This window comes from Haplochromis burtoni, unplaced genomic scaffold (genome assembly GCF_018398535.1).
Source record: "Haplochromis burtoni strain Fernald_Lab_line unplaced genomic scaffold, NCSU_Asbu1 Contig_237, whole genome shotgun sequence".
NCBI lineage: Eukaryota > Metazoa > Chordata > Actinopteri > Cichliformes > Cichlidae > Haplochromis > Haplochromis burtoni.
The window spans coordinates 150,612-173,656 of record NW_024582598.1 but is presented as its reverse complement, the minus strand read 5'-3'; the positions used below and the strand labels follow the sequence as shown (position 1 = coordinate 173,656).

At 38.2% G+C, this 23,045-nt stretch overlaps 1 protein-coding gene across 2 annotated transcripts; it reads right to left on the bottom strand.

Annotated features, from left to right (window-relative positions):
* Positions 1–6: 6 nt before the first annotated feature.
* Positions 7–21,146, bottom strand: LOC102291384 (rho guanine nucleotide exchange factor 1). Of its 2 annotated transcripts, none has more exons than XM_042226987.1 (6): positions 20,875–21,146; positions 3,909–3,992; positions 3,686–3,799; positions 2,575–2,673; positions 1,399–1,441; positions 7–1,288 (listed from the first exon to the last, which is right to left on the bottom strand). In XM_042226987.1, the coding sequence occupies exons 2-6, from the start codon at positions 3,957–3,959 to the stop codon at positions 1,179–1,181; spliced, it is 417 nt and encodes a 138-aa protein (XP_042082921.1). In that variant the 5' UTR covers positions 3,960–3,992; positions 20,875–21,146; the 3' UTR covers positions 7–1,178. The 2 variants fall into 2 exon arrangements, with proteins under 2 accessions (XP_042082921.1, XP_005938332.2); XM_005938270.3 differs by having other exon boundaries at positions 3,909–3,995; positions 20,875–21,145.
* Positions 21,147–23,045: the final 1,899 nt, after the last annotated feature.

Below are 23,045 nucleotides of genomic sequence, written 5' to 3'. Positions count from 1 at the left end.
CTAAAGAAGTTTACGCAGTGTTGAAGGATAGATGTGGTCATACCAAATACTTACTTTCAAGTTTCTTTGAATTGTTCAAACTGTGTTTTTACCTTATATTCCGTATTTCAATTTAAGCTTGCACATAAGAAATGAGAGGTGGTTCAAGACTTTTGTGGTTCAAGACTTTTGCAAAGTTCATTATGTTTTTCTAATTCATTAAAAAGGTACACATAAATCTAGGACTGAGAAATGGGCAAAAAATTAAATTATAGAATCACCTACTCATTTTTTCTCCATGACCTTCAACCTTCCTTTGTCATCTTGCTCTCAAATGTCAGATCAGTGTGCTTCATATGGATTTTGGTAAAGAGTGGCCTGCATATTTCTGTTTACCTAAGCACAGGTGTCATTAACATAGAATAGAGAAAGACAAGACAACCTTTTGTAGTGTTTACGCATAAAGATTTCATATTTAAATCTTTATGTGTAAACACTGGTAGTTTTGTATTAATCTTCCCTTTAGTGACTAATGTGTATTAGTCACTGTTGCAATTCTAAATGGAGGAGGGCTAGATTTTATAAATTACATACCTACAATCAGGATATGCACAGTAATGTTAAGTTCACATAACTGTTGAATGTTGTCAAATACTAACATTCATAAATAGCTTTAGACCTAGAAGTTGAATCCAATTAATTACCTTAAAAAACTGTTTCAAGTTACTTGAGTAATGCAGAATTGTAGTTATTGGGTTAACAATGCAAAAGAACTGAGATGGTAATTTAAAGCAGCTCAGTGTCCAGATAAGTGTTGTTACACCTTTTAACTCTCATTTCCAACAACAAACAAAATAAACTTTTTGAGACCAAAATCTGAAAATTATTTTTCAGCTTGTTTTGAAGTAACTCACTGAAAATGTATCAAAGACAATAACAAGACAGATCATCAAACGGAAGCTTTCTTTTTTTTAGTGAGGAGAAACACCAACAACACCAACCTTTAGATTAATAAAAAGTGTAATTATTATTGTAGTAATTTTTTAAAAATTAATTAACCAAAGTTTCAAGAATGTCCCTGATCACATACCAGCCATTAATCCCAACCCTGGATGTTCTAATCATGTTGTGAGATGCTTGTTGTGCATTTATAAACTTCTTGCCAATTTAGTAAAGTATGTAAAGACTGAGTAGAGTTCTCACCTGAAATCCTCCAACTGTTTGGCCACTTCAGCAACTTGGACGCTCTGAATGTCCTGAACAAAGCGCTTTTGGATATCATCTGTGAGCACATCTAGACGGGATCGATCTTAGGGAGAAGACGGAAAAGAGAAAGGAAAGAGTGAGTCAAAAACTAGAGAGAAACAAAACAACAATGCACTGACTTATATCTATAAACATCACTGGAAAATAACTTACCCAACTCAGAGTTTACGTGAGCTGGTACTGCCACTTTCAGAACCTGTAATGTGAAGCAAATGACAAAAAGATACAGAGTGAAAAATAGAAAAATGAGATACGATTCAGACAACATTCAGACTGACAGTATGGATTCTCAGATTGTTTTGTAAAACACTGTGATGCAGTAGCTAGATGTCACCACAGGGTGGCATTTTAACACAGGAAATATAGATAAGAGAAAAAACAGATACTCCAAAGGGGGATGCTCTGTGCTCATGTCAGCTCTGTCATTGACATGAAAATAACCACATGGGCCAACTTTACGTCAATAGGTTAACAGAGGGTTAACCTCCTTTTTTCAGTCCCTCCTTTTTTCACCCTGAAAGGAGGGACTGAGCGAAGATGATTCCTTCTACAGGGCTTTCCCACGATCTTGACAGGAAGCTGTGAGGCTGTACGGGCTGGCAGGGAGTTTGACTCAACTGATAGACATGTACAGTGCATGAGCTCTAAGGAGCAAATATAACGGACAGTAATGTGGGCCAGGTGTGCAAGACAGATACTGTACAGACAAAGCAAACAAAAACAATGGATTCCTCTCTCATAAGTTCATCTTATTTATTAAGCTGAGCAGCTCAGTAAATTCATAATTTTAGAAAAATAAAACACAATATTGTACTGATCATACAAAGGCTACTTTTGTCTTACTAACCTTGAAGTTAAGAAGCTCAAAGATAAGTTTAAACCTAAGAATTAAGAGAATATCAATGATCTAAAAATACATAGACAGGGAGCCAACCCTACAGTCTGTTATTATGGGTATATTTCAAATCATGCAAGCAGAACTTGAGCCAAAAGAACCTGAGGGAAGAAATCATTTTAGTGGTTATCAATTTTTTTTACAGTGCAATTATAACTCCATTTACAGCAAAAGGTAAATAAGGACAGATAAGATAAAGAGTATAAAGAGTATAAAATACTTTGTATTTAATTATCAGAGTGACTTCATTCCCTCTCTGTACTGAATTGTTCTGCGTTTTTGTTTTTTTGCATGAAGTCTGCAATAAATTTAATGTTTCAAGCTTTACATCTTCATCTCTATTTTGGCTATGAAAGGTATAAACATTTGGGCCAACTTTTGATAATCGAGACGGCTTTAAAAAAGACAGAAATGTTGAGTAGTCTGCTACTTACTGCACCCTTGTCCAAGAAGGTTGTGTAAAAATCCCCAAACTGCTTTTTGGTCTCTTTGGCACTGAGGTTTTTGAAGAGCTCAGCATGGAGGTAACAGAGCTGACAATTGGGGAAAAAGACAATTTTATTTAGTACTGAATAGCTCCAAAATCTTTTAAAATAACTACTTGCGCCAATTTATGACCACAGCTGTCACAATTTTATTTGACATGACCACTAAAGATCACAAACACCTACATCACATAAAGGCATGCCAGACATAAAAACCTAACCTCAGTTTGACTCAGTGTGCTTACATGTCTAACACAAAATGACTGAAATCAATTTAATAGTTGAATCCTAATGACAGTATCCCATAAAGTAGTTATTGTCCCCTCCAGAGATTATCATGCACATACCCCAACCTGCATTTGTCTAGTGGACGCACTATAACCCCAAAGCAAATTGACCACGCAACCACTAATGCAAACCACATTTTCTTAAATGCTGCAGAATTACAAATATTTTATTAACAGACTACACGACTCATGTCGTGACAAACATGAGGGAAAAGCAGGCGGGTGATGGAGCACATCATGGGTGTGAAACGTGTAACAGTACCTGGGTGGGTCATGTTCTCTGCATGCAGAATAAAGGGAAAAGGACAGGCATGCCTTTGATCAGCACTGACATACACACTCAAACAAACCTTTTTCTCTATTCCCATGGGGGTTACTCATCAGTATTATGCATTCCATGGTCTCCAATTTAACCCCAACCAACAACTAATTCTAACCTTTATCCTAAATCCAAATATTAACTCTGAAAAGTAAAATTGAACTCATAGGTAAAACAGTCTTAATCCACACTGAGGTACAGTGGACATCAAAATAGCTGTTTCATGTGTTTCACACAAGCCAGACAGAAACTGATGACTATTATGATTTGGATTTCATGATTAGATCATATCTAAAAGGTGATATACTAACTCTACATTTAGAGTTACTCATCATTATCGTCACTAACTTTGTAAAAATATCTGTTAACAGCAGCTGCTCTGTGGAAGCTTGTGTTATCTCAGTTTCATATAGCTTGTTGGCTGTAGTGGACCTTGCATAATGTGAGTTCTCACCAGGGGAGCAGGGTCAAACTGCAGAATGACATGTTGCAGGAAAACCAGCAGGTGGGTCGGCCGACTCTTCAACTGCTCTATGTGGTTAAAGGTGTTGGACCGGTCTTCCACGTACTGAGACAGACAAAAATAAATAGGTGTAAAAGGAGGTGGAATAACTTATCTGAGATATGATGATCAAGTAACATTCAGTCCTTCATGTGCCACTGTTTTCTGCACTCACCTCATTCAGATCGTTTTCAAAATCCTCATCCTCAGCCCCGATGATGCTCATGGCTGGGTTAGAGCACTGAGGTCCAGACACACCCTGCTATGGAGAAAGAGGCAGGGAGGGGAAGAAAACAAAACAATTAGCAAAAGTTATGTGCTATACTTTGAAGTGGTAGGGTATCTCTTTGACGTCCTGGGCTCCCACTGAGCAGAGCCAGACATAAAGCCAGATGACAGTTTACACACAGTGAACTTTCCCAGTGTTCTACAAGTTCAAGCAGAAAGATGGGGAAAAATGTCACAGCTTCTAAACCAGCCTTCTGGAGAGATCGAGACAATCCTGATGGGCCATAATAGTTGTGGGGTCCTTGTATTAGAAGCAGAGACCTGCTTTAAGTAGAATCCCATTCATACAATCCAAGAAAGTCACAAAAATTCAATGCATTATTTATTTTTCACTAACAATGAGTGCTATTAAATAAAAATTTATAAATGTTTTTAAAGAAGATCTGTTCATTTTAAATTTAATACCTGTTAAATGAAAAGCTGGGGTATGCTTACCAATGTCCTTACTACTTCTTTTAAAAGGAACTATTGCTAACTGTATTTCTGAATTTGATTTAAAATTGTTTTTTTTAATGACTAGAAGACAATGCTTTATGAGACTGTGTTAATATAGCCACCATCGTAACACAAATTTAAAAAAAAGTAAATTAGACAAGATAGGTGTGGTTAGTACTGCTGCCTTACTCTACGAAGTTCTGGGTTAAAACTTCCTGTTCTGTGTGAAGTTTGTGTTTAAATATACAAGTTTCGTTAACTGGTGATTCCCAGAAAGTTGATTCTGTTCATCTGGAGGCACCGTGGGAGAATGTTTCATCACTGACTTCTTCAGTCTCAGCTCCCTGCAGGTTTCTCCAACCTTATAAACAGTACAGTTGCATAACAATCAAAATAGAATGATGAACACAATCATCTTTCTGGGATTTACTTTAACTGGATTATTGAGTATGGATCAAGATGTTAAACGTGATTTTAAACTTACTATAGGTATGAACATGAGAACAAAAACTTATCTCTAGAGTAAAGCACCAAAATGTTTAGGAAATCCATTTAGAGGTGCCCCCGGTAACAATTTGATAGACAGCTAATCACATATAGTTGTATTTTGGGAACTAAGTTAGTAACTTGACCTTTACTATCCGTTTGCACAAATGAGGAGAGCAGCTACTTAAACATATCCATCTGTGTGTCAGCTGGTGGCTCATAATGAGTGAGGGATGCATTACATTTTGGTGAGGCTATAATCGTTTTGAACTTATGAGTTTACAGTGAGTACCTTTATAACCACACTCAACCTTTTGGGAATTGTTTTACAATTTTTACTCAATAAGAAAACATAGTCCAGTTTAGCACCAGGGTTTCTTTCCTCCATAGACCAGTGCTGTTGTAACATGAACTGAATGTTGCCTGCTGAAATAGGAAAGACATCATATGGATGGTGGCATATGCTGCTACAAAACTTGTATACATTAGCATTTATGGGGCCTTTATAGATGAATAAGACAGCCATGCCTTGTTGCATCTCCCATGTAGTACCATTATGGATAGAGGCTTTTGAACCATCTACTGAGAAACTATATGGCCATCTACTCTTAAACCCAGGGTATGGGTTCAAGTTTTCACACTTTTCTTAGGTGAACCTTTAATTTATTTAATAGGCAATTATGGACCCTGTGACAAACTGTGTTCACTCATGATAGGTTTAGGAAGAATTCTGGAGTCCACACAGTGATTTATACGGCTGTTTGCAATGCAGTGCTGGCTGATGACTTGAAGATAACAGGCTTTAAATATTGGTTTTCAACCTTGTTCCTTTTTTATTTTTTAGAGAGATTTCCTTGGATTCTACTTCTTCCTTCAATTCTCCCTGGGGTATAACATGCATTGGAAAATATCACATTCTCTGAAGTGTGTCCAGATTTTGTCCCTTATTTTTCCAGACTTGTGTTGGGTTCAGTAAAAACATTCTGCAGAAATCTCTCCTCTAGTTGGGACACAAGCTCTTCAGGTCTAAAAATGCAGCTCAAGTAATTGGAAATAAAAGGTTTATTCTAATTTTTGCTTTAGAAAATGATGAATGGGAAAAATTACATCAATTTAGCCGCACCCTTTTACAGCCCAAACCATTTCCTCTTCCCCAAAACACACAAACAACACACAGCCCTTGTATTCAGTCCTCTGAAGGTTGCAGACCCAGAGCCGCCACCAGGGAACACCCAATTACATACACACAGTCACACAAACACACGTTAAAAAGCTGCACTGTAGTGTTAGGTGAGAACACAAGGCACAGTGAGTACAGAGACAAAATGGTTAAAAACTGATTCATCTTAAAAACATAGGAGGGGAAAAAAGAAGAGAAAGTCATGACCAAATGTTAGCAAGAAGCATATCTGAACGTTTCATCTAGCACCTCTTTAGTATAAGGACTCATTTACATTCATTCTTTTCTATTTCATTTTGTTTAAATAGCATAGTACCTGTATGTATTTAGTGTAGGAGGGACTAATGATATAGAGCTTTATATTCTATTCTAGCCCAGAGTCAAGACTAAAGACAATCAGATTTGGATAAGTGTTGTGCTTTTTACAGCAAGTTTCCTATTATAATCTGTATACAGTGCAAACTATGAAAAGGTGTCAGCTATTCAGCTTTGCATCACCATTTATACTGCGGTAATTGCACCTTTACTATTTTTTAACCAGTGTAGACAAGAATATCCTGTTATAGCAATATTAAATTCTCAGGATTATTACATCAATGTAGTTACATAACTTGTAATTTGTAAGATATTTGATAAACTCACTATATTAGCTTCTTCTAAAAAAAATGATTCATGAAATCCACAGAGTTTCTCAGTGTCTTTTCATACTTTAAGCACACTTTTTGTGCCATTGTAAACTTGCTCACATATGCGGTTTTGCATGTTGTCTGTTAAGTAGGAACAAATAACTCACTAAGTGGTTAGAGTTTATAAGGAAATATGACTGTGTGTAGATGATCATTATTTGATTTATGGCCTGATTTCAGTGTATGTGTTCAATAGAAGATAAGTGGGGTGAGAAAGACATGAAAGTCACCGTGAGCTCTGGTAAAGTGAGGGAGTGAAACAGTGGGTAAGATTGCAAACAGCCAGAAAGTGAAACTGGGAGACAGGCAGAAAGTGAGAGAATGTGTTCATTCATGGCCATTTCCAGTGGGCTGCAGGTTGAGAAAGGCCAGTGTTGGAGCAACATGCGTAGGAGGGGTTAGCCAAACAGAGAGACACAGGCCTGCCAGGGCCATGAACGCACATCTGCACGGACATACACAAACATGACACAGAGGGAAACGTCTCCTCTTTTTCACACCCATAGACCCAACCGCCAACGCCATACTAAAGTGAGACCATCAAAGATACCTTATCATGCCACTGAAGAAGTTCTGACACCATGACGACAATGATTAGTGCTGGAAAAACATATCTACGCATTTACTGGAAAGATAAAATGCCGTGGACGTTTCTTAACACACTCAAGTTTTAACAATAGGTGCGTGAGAACAAAAACTGAACTGAGAAAGAAAATCCTGGGCAAACTTAGCCATTCCTATTGACTTCTGGTTACTTCTGTTTGGCAAAAAGTGCCCAGAACTCCTGAACAATTTTGGTCATTCCTATTGAGTTTAACCAAAAGTAACCAGAAATAATTAGCTTAATTTATTTAATCAGTAGTAATACCTATTATAAAGGCTATTATGGACATGTTGCTACTGTATTATGTATATGTCCAGAGGGTCATAATATGAAGTAGGATTTGGGCTTAACCAGCTAACTCCATTACTAATACTGTGTTTTCAGGGCTATGAAAGTGGTCAACTTTTAAAACGGGGTACATTGCTATGGTAACTTATGCAGACTTACAGGTACAAAATAAATGTCTACTAACCAGTCAATTCACCAGAAAATTGCATCAGCAATCTTGTAAGATCCATGGAGCTCAGTGTACAGTAAGAGGTTCTAAAGTTCACATATACCAAGTAACTGTTTGAATTAGATTTTATATTTATTCTTTACTTACTCTCTGACCATTAAACCGCACTGGAGTTTTAGCTGAAAAAATGAGCCAACAACTGTCTGAAAGTGCACAAACTTACTATACTGGTATAGTAGTTATAGCAGTTATTTATAGTAGTTTCCCCAATTATTACTGACTAAATGTTTAAAGAATATAAACATTCATAAAATGCTTTTAATACTGGTTCTCAGCATTTCATTCTCCTTATTACAGGACAGCGAAATCTGAGCCTTTGTTATTGTTATGTCTTGGTTGATTTCAGAGGAGCTGCAGTACAAGTTCACACATTGAAAGACTAACTGGGGTAGGCAGAGGGAAGCTAATTGCAGGGTTAGGACTATGAAGGGACTCCTCTGACCAGAATGAGCCAAGTGGTGCATTCCAGCATATGGCACAATTCAGACAACAGATGGATACAGTCTTGGTCTTGAGCAATAACCAGACCCTCTGCCCATCACATACATTACAGGATAACTGGCATAAGCTCTAGGCTGCAAGTGTCTTTCCAGTCTGATACAGACGTTGCTAAGGAGAAAAAAAGGAAGGGTGTGAGTTTTTGAACAGAGCGTCCCAGAAGCGCGGAGATCAGGTCCGGTGCTCCTGAGTCGGCAGCTGCCCACCACCCCTCCCTTCCATCACATTCCAGTACTAACTAAGTGTCAGGTGGCATCAATCTAATGATAGCCATCAAGCGTACGTGCCTTTGTGTGTGTGTATGTGTGTGCATTAGGACCTAGCACGTATATGGGAGGGGGCCATTCCTATGTTATTGTAGAGAGCTGCTGGTAAACTTGTGTGTTTGTGTGTGTGCTCTCTGACAGCTGGTCTTTACAAAGCATTCCTCTTCATCTCAGACCATGCAGACGTCTAACACTTCAAATTGGAAAAAAAGATGGGAGGAAAAAAAAAAAAAAAGCAGCAACCAGCCTGAACAGTTTAACATTTTATATTTCCACCAGGTCACCAAGGTTTTGCTGCAGCATGATAACACTTGCATCAGCTCTCATGTAAACCCCACATTCACTTGCAAGACATTAAAACAATGAGCTTTTTAGCACAACTCCTATGACCAAGAAGAGTGGAGTCGTCAAACTGTGACATCACCCCAAAATCTGCATTGCACCTGTCAATCAAACTCCTGCAATCACATGGCAGTGGCTGTCAGACCCCTGTGTTATAAATAAGTTTAAATGATGCACCGCAGAGGAGAAATGGCATGGCAACATTTTTAAAACCAAGAACTAAAAGGTTCATTATCCAAAGAAAAAACACATTCAGGTTACTGAACCACAGGAGCAATCTCCACTGCAACATTATGTTAACATAATATTATGCAGACATTTATTTACAGAGCTTAAGAGGTCACCCCGAACCATGCCGCAGTTTGAAAAACTAGTGCCAGCAACAAGAGGAACGCTATAAACCTGTGGAAGTATACGTTCAGCCAAGTGTGCACAGAAAGATAAACAGTGCAACACTGGATGAATTTTGACCATTTGCTATGGACACATTTTATTAACATATGTGTTCAGAAGAGATGTTTAAAATCCATGCTTTACATAATAACTTGTGTCTGACATGTATTTCATTTTTGCACACATACACAGAAATCAATTCAATTCCCGAATTCTAAACTACCTCTGCTTCTTGCTTACACGAAAATCCCAAATCTATGATTTTTGGTCCACTCTTAGTAACTGTGCACTGACACTTTTGAAGTTCACAACACAACAACAAGGAGTTTACAAACTAGTTATGCTATCACAAAATCATCCTTACACATTTGATTTAATCACAACAGTAGTTTTCTCTCCTTAGAAATTGAAAATGAAAACCGCTTAATGGAGTAAAACTTTAGCATGCTTCCTCGAACACAATGGAGGTCAAATGTGATGTAACAATAAACAAAATACACTTTTGTCTGGAGGGGAACTTTAGGATCCCTTCTTTTCTTTTCATGTTTTAGTTTAAAAAAAATGTTGAACTATTGCAGTAAAAGATTTCATATTTCTGCAACAAACCACACTGCTAGTCAGCCCCATTGGTGATGTCAAATTTGAAGTTCTTAATCAGAGAGATTAGAAAAGGTTTTCACACCAGGTCAAGGGTTTGCTGATATTTTGAAAGTGCTTTAAAAGTCAAACTGAACCACCCAAGAGATTGTGAGAGAGAAAAAAAAGGAAGTGTGAGCAAGTGGCTCTCAAGTTGGAAAAAGTAAATATCTGATAGAGTAAGAAATTATTCTAAGTGAAAATATGAGAAATTTGTGAGGAACCAGTTGATGTAGACACATACATCCTGTACTGAAAACACTAAATTTAGATAGATGTAGACTTGTTTACAATTACTTGGTGCGCCTGGCTACAGAATCCATTGTATACACATATGTCACTGCTCCCTTCTTATACTTGGTCACAATAGGTTGTGTCCTGTTCTCTATATGCTATGAGGGTAGCATCCAAAAATAACCCAACAGCTAATGGCCATTGCCTGCTGTGTTTGTACTGCTGTATGGTTTATCTGGCTTGCTCATCAGGCCTCAACCTCATTAGCACTAACTGGGGGATTTCTAGCAGTATTGCTGCTCCTCCACTCCCCCAGTGGCTTATCCTTGAGAAGCCTGAGAAAAGACTTGGAAAAAAAATGGACAAGGTGGCAAATGGGGAGGCACACAGACAGGAAGTGGGTGTAATTTCCTCAGGAAGCTATCAGAACCATTTCCTGTATGACCTATCAGATGCGAAGAGAGAGAGGAAGCAAGACAGAAAAGAGATGAGAATGAGTGAGACATTTTGAAAAGAAAAAAAAAAAAAGTTGGTGCCCACAAGTGTTTCCGCATGAAACATGGTTGTCAAAACTGAATCAAACAAACCTCCGCTCCCGCTCATCTCTTAGTTCACATGGGAACCAGATAAGGAAGTTAATGCAGTGCATAAATGAAACCCAGTGTTGAACAAATGAGGAACAGAACTCAAATGATAATGGTGTGAATAGGGGCAAATGGCCTTAAATTACAGGGCCTGGCTACACATTGTGCTCTGACTTGCAGCTAAAACATATTCAAAATATTTTTTTCCAACATTATATATATTTAAAATAAAAGCTAAATAAGACACTTAGACATATCAGACTGATCTCAAAATCTGGTTGATTGTTTGGTCAATATGCTCTCATCCAATTAAATTCCCATTGGCGAGACAACAGCAGGCACTGCTACAATAGCTTTTCATGACTAACTCATTGAGCAGCAGGAGAAACAAGCTGCTTCTGAAGAACACTCCCAAGTTTTCACAACTGTGGACTTACTCAAACCTTATTATGAAAACTAGCTTGATTACATTTTCTGAAGATTTGCTTAGACTTGGCTCCAAACTGACGCCACATCAAATAAGACAGCAGTGTGGCTGCATTTTGTTAAATCTACTGTGCAAAAAGTCAAGTTTGGACTTTCCAGTAGTTGTTATATCACAACGCTGCTACCAACAAAAGCCTGACATCTAAAACTGGTAACCTGACTTTCCTGTATTAGGTCTAGTCATCTCTTGTGGTTAACACTTAAGGCCAAATGTGGCCACATAACAAAGGTAGCGGCTCGCTTATCAAAATGTAAAATTGGCCGGATATGAAAAATTATTTAATAAGTTGCACATTCTTCAAATGTACCCACTTATGCAGCACAACCATTTAACTGTTTAAAGAGCAGGCATGACTTCAGTGGATCAGGATTTTTCTTTTGTTAACTACACACATGTTAAAAAAAAACTCCCAAAAAATGATTATATGTATTACATATATCCTGTTTTAGTGATCTTGGAATCTAAAGCTCTTGAATAACTAAAAAAGCAAGAAACCAAACCAAACAAAAAACAAACTGTGGCTATAAGCACCAGTATATAGTTTATACTGACCTTATGGAAGACAGACGAAGTAAAACCAGTGGTCTGGTAAGGAAGGAGGTGAAGGTGGAGGAGGAGGAGGAGAGGGAGTGTGGAGCAGAAATTAAAAAAAAGAAAGAAAGAAGGGACACACTTCAACAGGAAATTAAGAACAAGGCTGCAACGATGGAAAAACAGAGAAAACAGGCAATGGAAACATAAATGTGAAACACCCTGGAAAGAGTAGCAAGCATGTAAGTACTGAGAAACACTGTTAAGAGCATGGCCCTGCACCTGAAGGCCTACAGAGTATACATCTGCTCTTCAGCAAGTATAAACAAGCACGCACACTAGATTCTTCCAACCTTGACCAAATGGTTTTAGCTGCAGCTGGCAGAGCTGACAGTAAGCTAGCACCTCAGGATAAACAAAACCAAAGGGAAATCTTGACTGTAGAGCATGTGCTGTGTGTTGGGATGTCAAGTCCACACAGATGTTTAGATTAACAACTTCGCCGACAGCCGGCTCTATAAAGAAAATAACTCAACGGTTTTAAAGTCTTTCAGCTCATCATCACATTATCTTTGAATGTTTAGCCAGCACAAAATTGATGTGGCAACACATAAAGCCCCGATGTTGTGTTTATACATCTTTAAACTTAATAGGCATCCTGTGGTCACAAAAAGGTCACAATAAGATCCATAGGAATTTGGACACATTCTTTTGTAATTTTGTGTCTGTGCACCATCACAGCTGATTTAAAAATCAAACAGTTAAGATTTGATTGAAGTGCAGACCTTCAGCTTGAATTTTTGGTGTTTAACAAAAGTATCGCATGTATAGGAATTATACACATTTTTATATATAAGCCCTATTTTTATAGGCTCAAAAGTAATTGGACATCTAACTGACAAGCCATGGCCAGCTGACAAAACAAAGACAAGATTCAACTTGTATTTGGCATCTTTTTACCGAAACTCTCAAAGCGATGTTGATGAAAGCGAGGGAGGCTGTCATTAGGCTGAATAAACAAAATAAACCTATCAGAGAGATAACAAAAACTTGAGGAGTGGCCATATCAACAATCTGGTACATTCTTAAATAGAAGGAATGCACTGGCCAGCTCAGCAACACCAAACAGCATGAAAGACCACAGATGACAACTGAAATGGAGGATCACTAATCCTTTCCCAGCATCTAATCAGCTCAAGCCTTGAATTAAAACACAAAGTTTGCATTCCAACCACATCAGGTTCAAACCTATGGACATGATGGCATATAAATCGAACATCCACAAGTATGAAAAAGTGCAGGGCTAAATGCACAGGCACTGAAAGGCTGTGTGTTAGTGGGCTGAAAGGAAGGAGCAGGGTTTGAGCAGAACACGTGTGAGGTGTAAAATGCCTCAGTGCAGTACAAAGAGAATGTTATTTAATTTGTATGACTCATGGGCATTACTCCTGCAGAGATCAGCTCAAAGACATAGGAAACAAACATATCTGATTAAAAGTCATATTCTCAGCGATAAGACATTTCAGGATAAGTAGTCCTGATGTGACTAAATGTCGCATCATGAATGTTGTGTGAGATAAAAGGGCAACAGAACAGAAGTCTGAGCATTACATGAGGGCAAAGTTATCCTTGAAACCTTGTCACTAGGCAGGGAATGAGCAAAAAACAAAAAAAGGCTACCTGTGACATAATTATGTTGCACAGCAGCGTGCATGCACAGGGGAAGTCGGTGCATCAGTGCATGCGCAATAAGGGAGTGGCTCATCAGCACTGAAGAGGTAAGACTGCCTTTTCTCCTCCTCTGCATTACCACAGCCTTCGTCTACCATTCATTTTTTTCCCCTCTGTGACTTTCATCTCTCTAAGTATATATTACTTTCTTCTCCTTCTCCTCTACCTCTGGCGTTAAACAAAGTGGCCCCTTTTACACTCACTTCTAAAACAGCCAGTGCATTCATAGCTGGTAGACAAGGGTCAATTATGTAATTCAACAACCATTACGTAGTGGCTAAAATAAGATTATGGCCAACAGAGCGGGCAAAGCACAGGCAGATTTTTTTCTTCATTGCTTCACAAGATCCTACATTGGCCACTGGACTGTTGCAACAGTCCAGTGACCTTTATCTGGACAAAACCTCTGCAAAGAATCAATGACCTTCTTTTCATATGGTTTTAGTTGAGCAGATTCAGAGGTTTTTAATGATGCTGGACAGAACCCCCCAACCAACTCTCAGCTCAATACTCCTCAGTGTTTGTTAGTTTAAAGAGGTTAACAAGGCATCCCATATAACGAGAGCTACAACCTCCCCTCCATGTCCTCATGCACACGTATTCATGAAGGCTTAACAGACGTTTGATTCATTTTCTTGTCGCTCCTCAGAGCTAAAGCATACTTCACTTTCCTACTCGCATAACCCTCAACTCCAAGCCAAAAACGCCCCATCCCCTCTCTCTCGCCTTATCCCCATATAGAGGTCACTGGCTTCATGGAAACAGTTGATAGGCTGAGGCAAATCGACTGGCATGGATTGGCAGCTCACAGTGAACCTCCAGCTTGTCCTAACTGCTTCCATGTGTGTGTGTGTGTGTGTGTGTGTGTGTGTGTGTGTGTGTGTGTGTGTGTGTGTGTGTGTGTGTGTGTGGAGCAGTAATTGCTAAAAACCAAACACAGACATCTCTGATTAGCATTTTCGGACCAAAACAACTCCCGACTAATTCACAAGTCTGTTGCGTGCATTAGTGTGTCCACTGTAGGTTCGTTTGCTGCTGATTTTAAGACTATACCAAACAAAGCCAGAAATGCCAGGGAACAGGATGAATATTTCTGGAAGGAATTTAGCCTGCCCAGATTCAAAGCTTCTGAGGTTAACATTGCCAAAAAATGCTTGTGTACTTGCACACAGGCGCACCTTGGTTCAGGATGCTTCAAACATCATTCTCATGGTTGGCAATGCAAGATTTTTCTAAGAACACAGTTATTCAAGTGTGAATTGATATGTCAATATTATTGACAGTTATCAATATAAAAACTTAAAGCAAACACTGACTGACAATACATTTGGGAGGCTATAGCCAGTAGCATTCCAAGTAATGGAATACACATGTTGAGAAATAATATTTCTCAAAGTGTGCCTGCAGTTTAAAAAAAAAAAAAGAAAAAAGAAAAAAATGAAAAGAGTGCAGCAGGACTGCAAATATCCCCACAGGCTTCTTTCTTGTCAAAATCCAGTCTCCAAATTAGTTACAAGTCATTCAGCTAGAGATTATGGTTCTTGTGCCTTTTTTAAAGACACAGATGCCAATATTCACTGGCTCCAATTTTGCCAACACAAATAATTTCCTTCTTTCACATATGCACTGTAGCCTTGAACCTTTCTAAACATTACCCAACTAACATTACATGTTAGTTTCCTAGTAAGAAGCTTGTGTGATGTCCAACTGAACCAATGTGAGACTGGCATAGGTAAATTTTCTGGTGAACCGCAATGAGAAAATGGTTGTCTGGTGTGCTATGATCCGCACGACCAATGCCCTTGTCTAAACCAAATGGAAGAATCTGCAGAACTGTGACTGGATATTTAGTGGATTATCTCACGCTGTATGTTACCTCTAAAAAAGTGTAACTTGGGTCATATTTTGATCCGATTCTCTTACTATACAGAGCTCTTACATTAAAAGACTGCTGGCAAAATAACCTTTGAAATACATCAACTCCAACTTTGGAGAAAGGTTTCCATTTTTCACTGCTAGGACTGCAGTTAAAAATGGAAACACTGGATGGAAAAACTGGAGCACAATATAGAGAGCACCCCCAAAGCGGCCAACCATAGTGAAATAATGCACTTCTTTTTAAATTTTTATAGACCATACATTAAACTGATTATTGAATTATTCATTACTGAAAATTGACCTGTCTCCAAAGATTTTTACCATATCGTAAACACAACCAAAGGAATGAATGATGATGATATCACAATAAATGAAGGAAATTTTAAAAGCTACAAAAAGCAAAAATGTGAATTGTGAAAATACAACCAGATACAATGGTTAGCTAGTCATTGGGGCTGGTTTAGTTAAGATATAACTAAACCAGCCCCACAGCTCTGTGTTATTAACTAGAGCTGCATGTATAGAGCCACCAATGTATCAGTCGGCTGATGCACTTCAATGATTTTAACTTTTGCTAATCTAGCAGTGTTAATTTTGACAGTTTTTTTTTTTTTTTAAATTTAGTTTTAGTCATAACCTTTTGACTAAAACTCATAATTTGGGCATCTAAATTCTTTTCTAAATTTAAATTGTAAAAGTTTGTTGTCTTTTTCTGGTGAAGGTGGCTCCACTCAGTTTACAAAGCATCATCTTTCCCTTCACATCAGCTGTGAAATTTCTGCTCTTCCTCCCAAGCGTTGACATTTTGCTGTGTTTTCTTGAGAAACCACCACCTCTGCCCCCACCTCCACCTTGTTTGTCAGCGGCATATCAGATGTGTGCATCTAACTTTACTGCACAAAGATATTACTTCTGATTGGATCACTTTCAAACTTGTCCCACCTTTCTATACAGCCAAATTAGTTTAGTTGCATTTTTATTAGTTGAGGAAAGTGTTGACACATTTCATCATAATTTTTGCCTTTGTGCATTAGTTTTTATTTAGCTATTGTCTTGTCTTGCATTGTCAGGAAAAAAAATGACGAAAACTATTGGTCAATCAACACAGGTATGTGGATGTTAAAACCCTGATAAATTCAAATTTAAAAAGTAAATAAGAGATGGAAGAAACACCCTTCAGTAATATTATAAGAGTTGATGTTGCATAGTTTGCCCTCAAAAGGGCAACTTCGCTGATGGAAACACAAGTGTTTGGAACACCACAAATACAACAACAACCTGATCCCGGCAGAGTTGGAAAGAGTGTAAAGGAATAAATAAATGTTTATCTTTCATGTGTATGAAAGAAAAAAAAAAAAACATCGGCTGATATAAATTAATATCTCATTCTTTAAATCTCTAAATATCAGTGTCAGTCTCCTGTATCAGTTGGGCTCTGTCATTAACAAAACAACAAATTAATATTTCATTTTTTAAATATTTCCAATTAACAAACAATGCTATACTATAACACTCCTAATAATAGGAACACTTAGTTGCAATGCTACTACTTTTATCAGGGGCCTATTTTTAAGGTCGATAGATAAAACTCTAAGAATAAGCTCCATGTATTAGGAGAGGTATCTGAATTATTTTCGGTATGTCACAATAATAATCTTCCAGTGTACCGGTACTTCACAAGGAATGCTTCAAGTTCAGAGCCACATTTCTGTGTGTGAAAACTATCCAACTACCTAGCCAGCATAAAAGACGAATCCCTCATCCTCTCCTCTTGCTTTTTCTGGGGTTTCTCTCTTTTTCCCTTTTTAATTTTTCCCTTGAACATGTATGAAGCTGTAAGGCTAAATGTGCACCAAACATCACAGTTAAAAGTAATACATTATGTAGGGTAGACTAGCAGTGGAACAGTGTAATCAAAATATATATATAGAAGTTGCCATTATTTAAAATGACAATGGAAATGATGACTTATTGTATAACACAGGATGAGCGATTGTTTGTAAAGAGCTGTGTGCTAACACACAGTCAACACACTGTCTCCACACACTTGACTGGAGGACCTTTCACCCCACCAAGCCCCCACCATCTTTCACTCCTCAAGAGTAAACATAAGAGTGGAGTCTGGTCTCGCTTTTTCCACTCTGACCCTCAAATGAAAGAGCTCATTCTCTGCTTCTTCACTCCCTCACCCCCTGTCACATCGGCCTTCCAGCCAGCCCGTCTGACTCACATTTGGACAGATAGATGCAAGTCTTTCCATTTTCTTTCTTTTTCATACGAGACGCTTAAGCTCCTGGAGACAAGGCTGAAATTGCACAAAAAACTCCTATCATCAGTCAGAAAGCTCATAAGGATTCGTGCTGCATTCATTTTGAAATCAAAAAGGGCTGCTTCATTTGCAGCGGGACATCGCTGCTGCACACATATGACTCATAAGTTGCAAATCCACTTCGAGCACATGCACTGTGAGCAGAACATAAATGACAGCAGAGGGAAGACGGAACTTAAAAGGTGAGAAAAAACAAAAACAAAAACAGACAAGCCAAGTAAAAACACAGAAGAAGCCCAGAACAGATACATTCTGGTCTATGCTGGCAAGCCATAATGACACATGAATAATGTATTACTCAAATAAAGGGGAACTCCCACATGTAGGCCACATAGGCACCATAAATACTCATAGAAACATACTGCTCGCTCTCTATTACGCTCTTTCTTATTTTCTGACACATATGCGCCATTACAATGATGGATGCTCATATTAATCATGAGCATATATGCAAATGATTCAGTGGAGGCAAAAGCTCACAACGTGAGACTGGTCTAAACATTTCCTTTCAGCGAGCACTGATAACCCCTAATAATATGGTCAACCTGTAAGCACTGCAGCCCAACCCACCTACTGTTCAAATCCTTTGTTTGCAAGAGACTGCCAATCAGAAGACAGTCAGAAATAGATAGGTCCTGAAATGTGTTGCTCAGGGGTGGATGTAGAGAGAGAGACTGCACTGAAGCCCAGTACAAGACGACACGACTTTAGTCTGAACTGTGAATCACGCAAAGCTACACAAGCAAAGTCCAAGAATAAAAATATGATGTTGCAAAGTGCCTCCTTTTTCTCTTTATGCAAATGCAACAAAAAGGTACAGGTACAATTTCACAACCGTACAAAAACAACAACAACAACAACAACAAAAACTATGCAAAGAAGCTACAACATTATATCTATGCAGCCAACAAATCTGTGCTGTTATTGCTGTATGAGCGATCCATGCAAACCAATGCAGAAGTAGTTACAATGACACAATAGTGTTGTGCCTTGATCAGAGGTCATATGTTGTGGTTTCACAAAAACTCACGTCACACGCGCCGAAGAGCATGAGCACCTTCCTGTTCACCATCTCACACAGTTGTTTGGAACTTCACCCCACCTCACCTAGTGAGCTCATTCAGGAGGAATCAGGAGATTTCTGACTCACAGAGAGAATAGCAGGGAGTCCACTCCATCTCTCATTATCTGCTGACTGTTTGTCAGACTATCTTCAGCCAGAGAAGAATACCTGTGCTCCCTTTGAAGTCAGAGCCCAAGTACAGTAAATTATTATTGTGCTAGCAATACACCACCAGGCCCTTAGGACAGCTGCTGGCTGTTCCACTGAAAGTGCATTACCCGTCATTCCAGTTGTTTGGTATCGCTCACATAGGCTAAAGAACAACTGAAAATGGCTCACTGTAGCGATATCCTGAGTTTATCTTCCTCCTCACTAAGAAAGAGGGGATATGGCTGAGTTTATGTAGGTCTAAAACAATAGAGAGTGGAAGAAAGAGAGGGAGAGAGCAGCGCAGCAACTCAGATTAAATAGCCAACACTCCTTTAAAAGGAGCCTTTGGGCTCCAGACAAGCCTGCACTTGTAAAATGTAGCGAGAGAAAGATGACAAGTGCAGTGCACCTCTAGTCTAACAGAGCGTAACAGGAAGTGGCAGAGCCTGCTTCACATGGGGCCTCTGGGGTGCAGCGGCTGACTGGGAACAAGTCACAGTCTCTAAAACCGCCAGCTCCAACGCCCTTACCACACAGGCAGAGTCAAATAATGGGCAATAAGCATCATCAAAATTTAGGGTGATTCTAAGGTGGCTTTGACTGAGCTCATGATTGGTGACTTAAAAAAAAAAAAGCCTGGATAAACTGCCCTGACAACTTGTTTAAAAGCAACCGCTTTTCTTTGAGGACTAATTACTAACTTACAGCTTACTGGCATACACAGCCCACACTACCCTAGCATCCTCTGTCTAGGGTAGCATGAGATACTGAAGCTGCACTAGATGCACCACTGGATGTACAGTAATTATAGTTTCCTGTGAGCACAGGAAACTGTTGCCTGTTTTGCACAGGCAATGCACTTGGTGAGAGAAAAAACATCACCACTGGCAATCAATTACATACAGACACTAATTATTGAACTTTGTCTGCATTGAGACCCCCAGTCTATAGGCCGATCTGATAAGTGAGTTATATAGAAACAGGAAGCAAAGGGGGAGGGGGAAAAACTGGGAGGGATAAGACAGATGCTACTTTTCATGTTGTGGGAAAAAAGTGTCGACAAATAAATGAGAGGAAAACAGAGGAATTGATCTGGTAGTGGTTTCCTAAGCCTCTGTAATGTGCTGAGAGTCTTTTTTGTATGTGTGTGTATCCTTGCATCACAGGCTGGATATAATAAAACCATTTATGAGGTAAAATACACACAGGTTCACACTGTATAGCTGTAACAACCAGATTACCCATATGATACATTTCATAAAGATACTATTTCAAAGAAGATAAGAAAAAAAAACAACATAAAAATTCTCAAGGTCACAAGCTATAAACTTCCCACTGACTAGCTCAATACAAAACATAACTCCATTTGAGAATATTAAAGTGATTTGTAGTTTGGGCTAAACCGAAACGGAGGACAGTCGTATAAAATTTCGATGGCTTTGCCAAAAAAAAAAAAAAAAAAAGTTGCCAACCTAAGTTTTTTTTTCTTTTCTTTTTTCTTCCCCCTGTTACTCCCATGCCTTTGTTAAACAAGTTCACAAAATAAACCTGTGGCTATCCCAGTGCTACTGAAAATGGCCAAAATGTTGAATAAAATCGTCTGCAGATGGGCTTTGATCGCAGAGGACGAGATGTCGTGCAGTGAGCCGAGCACAGCATTCCTGTATGCGGACGCTATCGTCTGCCGCTCTGGCTGTATGGGGGGGGAAAGCCAGCGCCAACAAATAGCCAAAAACCACTTAAACTATAGCACTGAAACCCGTAAAAGTCCAAAAGCGTGATAATGTTCACAAGCATGTGAACATTATGAATGGTGTACTTACCCGTAAATACAGAGAAAACGACAGGCGAGACGTCTAAGAGGTTTCCTGTTCGAAGTTGCCGTGTGTCAGTGGGAAGAAAAAAAATAACATTGTACGCGGAAGTGCACATAAAAAAAAAACTGAGTGATTAACCGCGAGGGGGGGAAGTTACAGTGTACCGCTTCGAAATTATCGAGTACGCAATAAATAAAAGTGGCAATGTTATAACTTTTTGTCAATTTACGTGTGTTTTAAGGTTTGAATGTTATATAAAAACGTAACAGTAACCCCTACAAACGGCTTGTTTCCGCACTGTGTTACACAGTAACCTGTCCCCATTAAGAGCCTACTCTCTGCAACACATGAGAATTTTATTAGCACGGTGTTTATGGACCCTTTATATTTGTGTAAACACGAATTCGCTTACTACCATTTAGAAATATCTAGACGAGATACCCAAAAAGTGTTATTAACACAATGCAAAATGAAACCCTTCCTCTGTCTATTGTTTACTTAGCCAGTCCGCTACTTACATGAAACCTGTTAAACCCATTCGTCTTCAGTTTTCTTTTATAATTAATGTTGCAGCAAAAACAAAACAGTTTTTTCTTTCTAAAAAATGTGTATTATGTTCTGAACAAAGACCGACAGTGTAAAGCATAAATTATTGATATGTGGGATGGTGTCAATCTCTGTATCTGCTTAGAAAAAAATTATCTTCACTACTGCGAAGCTAAGAAATCAGAAATGTCTGAAGGAACTATGTCTGCGGGAAATTAAGTATTAATATGAATTATTTATATTTTACAGACTTGAACTCTCAAAAAACTTTTCTCCCTGGTTTTCTCGATGCCTCACTTATTTTCCAGCCTTCTGGCGCCGCACTGTGGAGAAATATGATAACGATCAGGCAACAAATCTACACCTAACGATGTGTGTGTGTGTATTGACTGACTGAATGAATATTTAAGTATTTATTTTTGCTCTACATTGAGATTTTTTGACCCTGAGATAAAAAGGGCAAACGTTCCAAATACATCTAACAATAAAGATTCAGAAGATTTTTTTTTCTTTTTTTTCTTACATTAAGGCAACGGTTTCTTGTAACATGAGTAAAGTGTTTACATATACAAATATAATGTCTGATTAATATGCACTGTGTTACATAAATAAAAAAAAATGTAGCAAAATAAACCCTTAAATGTGTATTTGGGAATTTTTTGTGTCACTAGTCTGAAAGAACACATTGTAGATGCAAATAATGTCTCCAAAATGACCACTAAATCATTAATACATGTCTTTACCTGTACTGTGTCAGCTTATAAATTCTCTTTGACCTTTAAATCTTTTTCCAGGTTGACAAACTTCTTTGAAAATTAATTTAATCTCTCCCTGGATTAACGTAGAAAAGTACTGAGGCCTAAGCGCTTGGTGACAAATGATGTACACATGACGTGGATGCCACATATACATTAAATGATCTGAACTTTAATGATGATGTTACTATTTTCTGTTGCACACCTTTCTAACAGACTCACCCTCTATGTCTGCAGCCCCACTCCTTGTGTATTTGTCCAACAAATTTAGTTACAGTTGATAATGACCATTACAAATGTTTTGTCTAGTGAGTACCAGTGATCATCACAAGCACAGTGACGTTTCTTGTTTGATAGTGAGGTGTTTTTTCTTTAAAATATTTTTCACATGCTGACTGAGCTTAAGTGCGAGTAATAAATTCCTCTCTGTAATACTATGAGGTTCATTGAAAGTGCCTCAGTATGATTTGTGCTATTACGCAATGCTTTATAAATTCCCTTTTTTTTTTATAGATGGCAAACAAACAGTTTAAACTTTTTACATTCCCTGAATAGAATATGTTTCCTATCATTAAGTGGCATACATAAAACATCCTAACAATCATCTTAAAACATTAAAATATACATCAAAATGGTGATAACAACTTCTGCATGTGTAATTGTAATGTCTCATTTGTCCGCATTTTGCCAGCTTGTAAAAGCCAATCTAAAAGAAAAGCAGGTAAATAATTAGTTAAACACAACAGAAAGTAACAGAAAGTTTGGGCAGAGATCTCTAAATGTAAACAAGATTTAATTATTTATAGGAAAAGAAAAGTTCAAATTAAATTGGCATGGTGTGCAATTACTGTGCTTTTTCAGTTTAAGAGACACTTT

Coding starts and splice junctions, on each gene's coding strand:
- LOC102291384 (XM_042226987.1), bottom strand. CDS start 3,959: ATGAGCATCATCGGGGCTGAGGATGAGGATTTTGAAAACGATCTGAAT. Junction 2,674..3,685: donor AGTTTGACCCTGCTCCCCTG/GTGAGAACTCAC, acceptor CCCAATTGTCAG/CTCTGTTACCTCCATGCTGA. Junction 1,289..1,398: donor TCACGTAAACTCTGAGTTGG/GTAAGTTATTTT, acceptor CTTCTCCCTAAG/ATCGATCCCGTCTAGATGTG.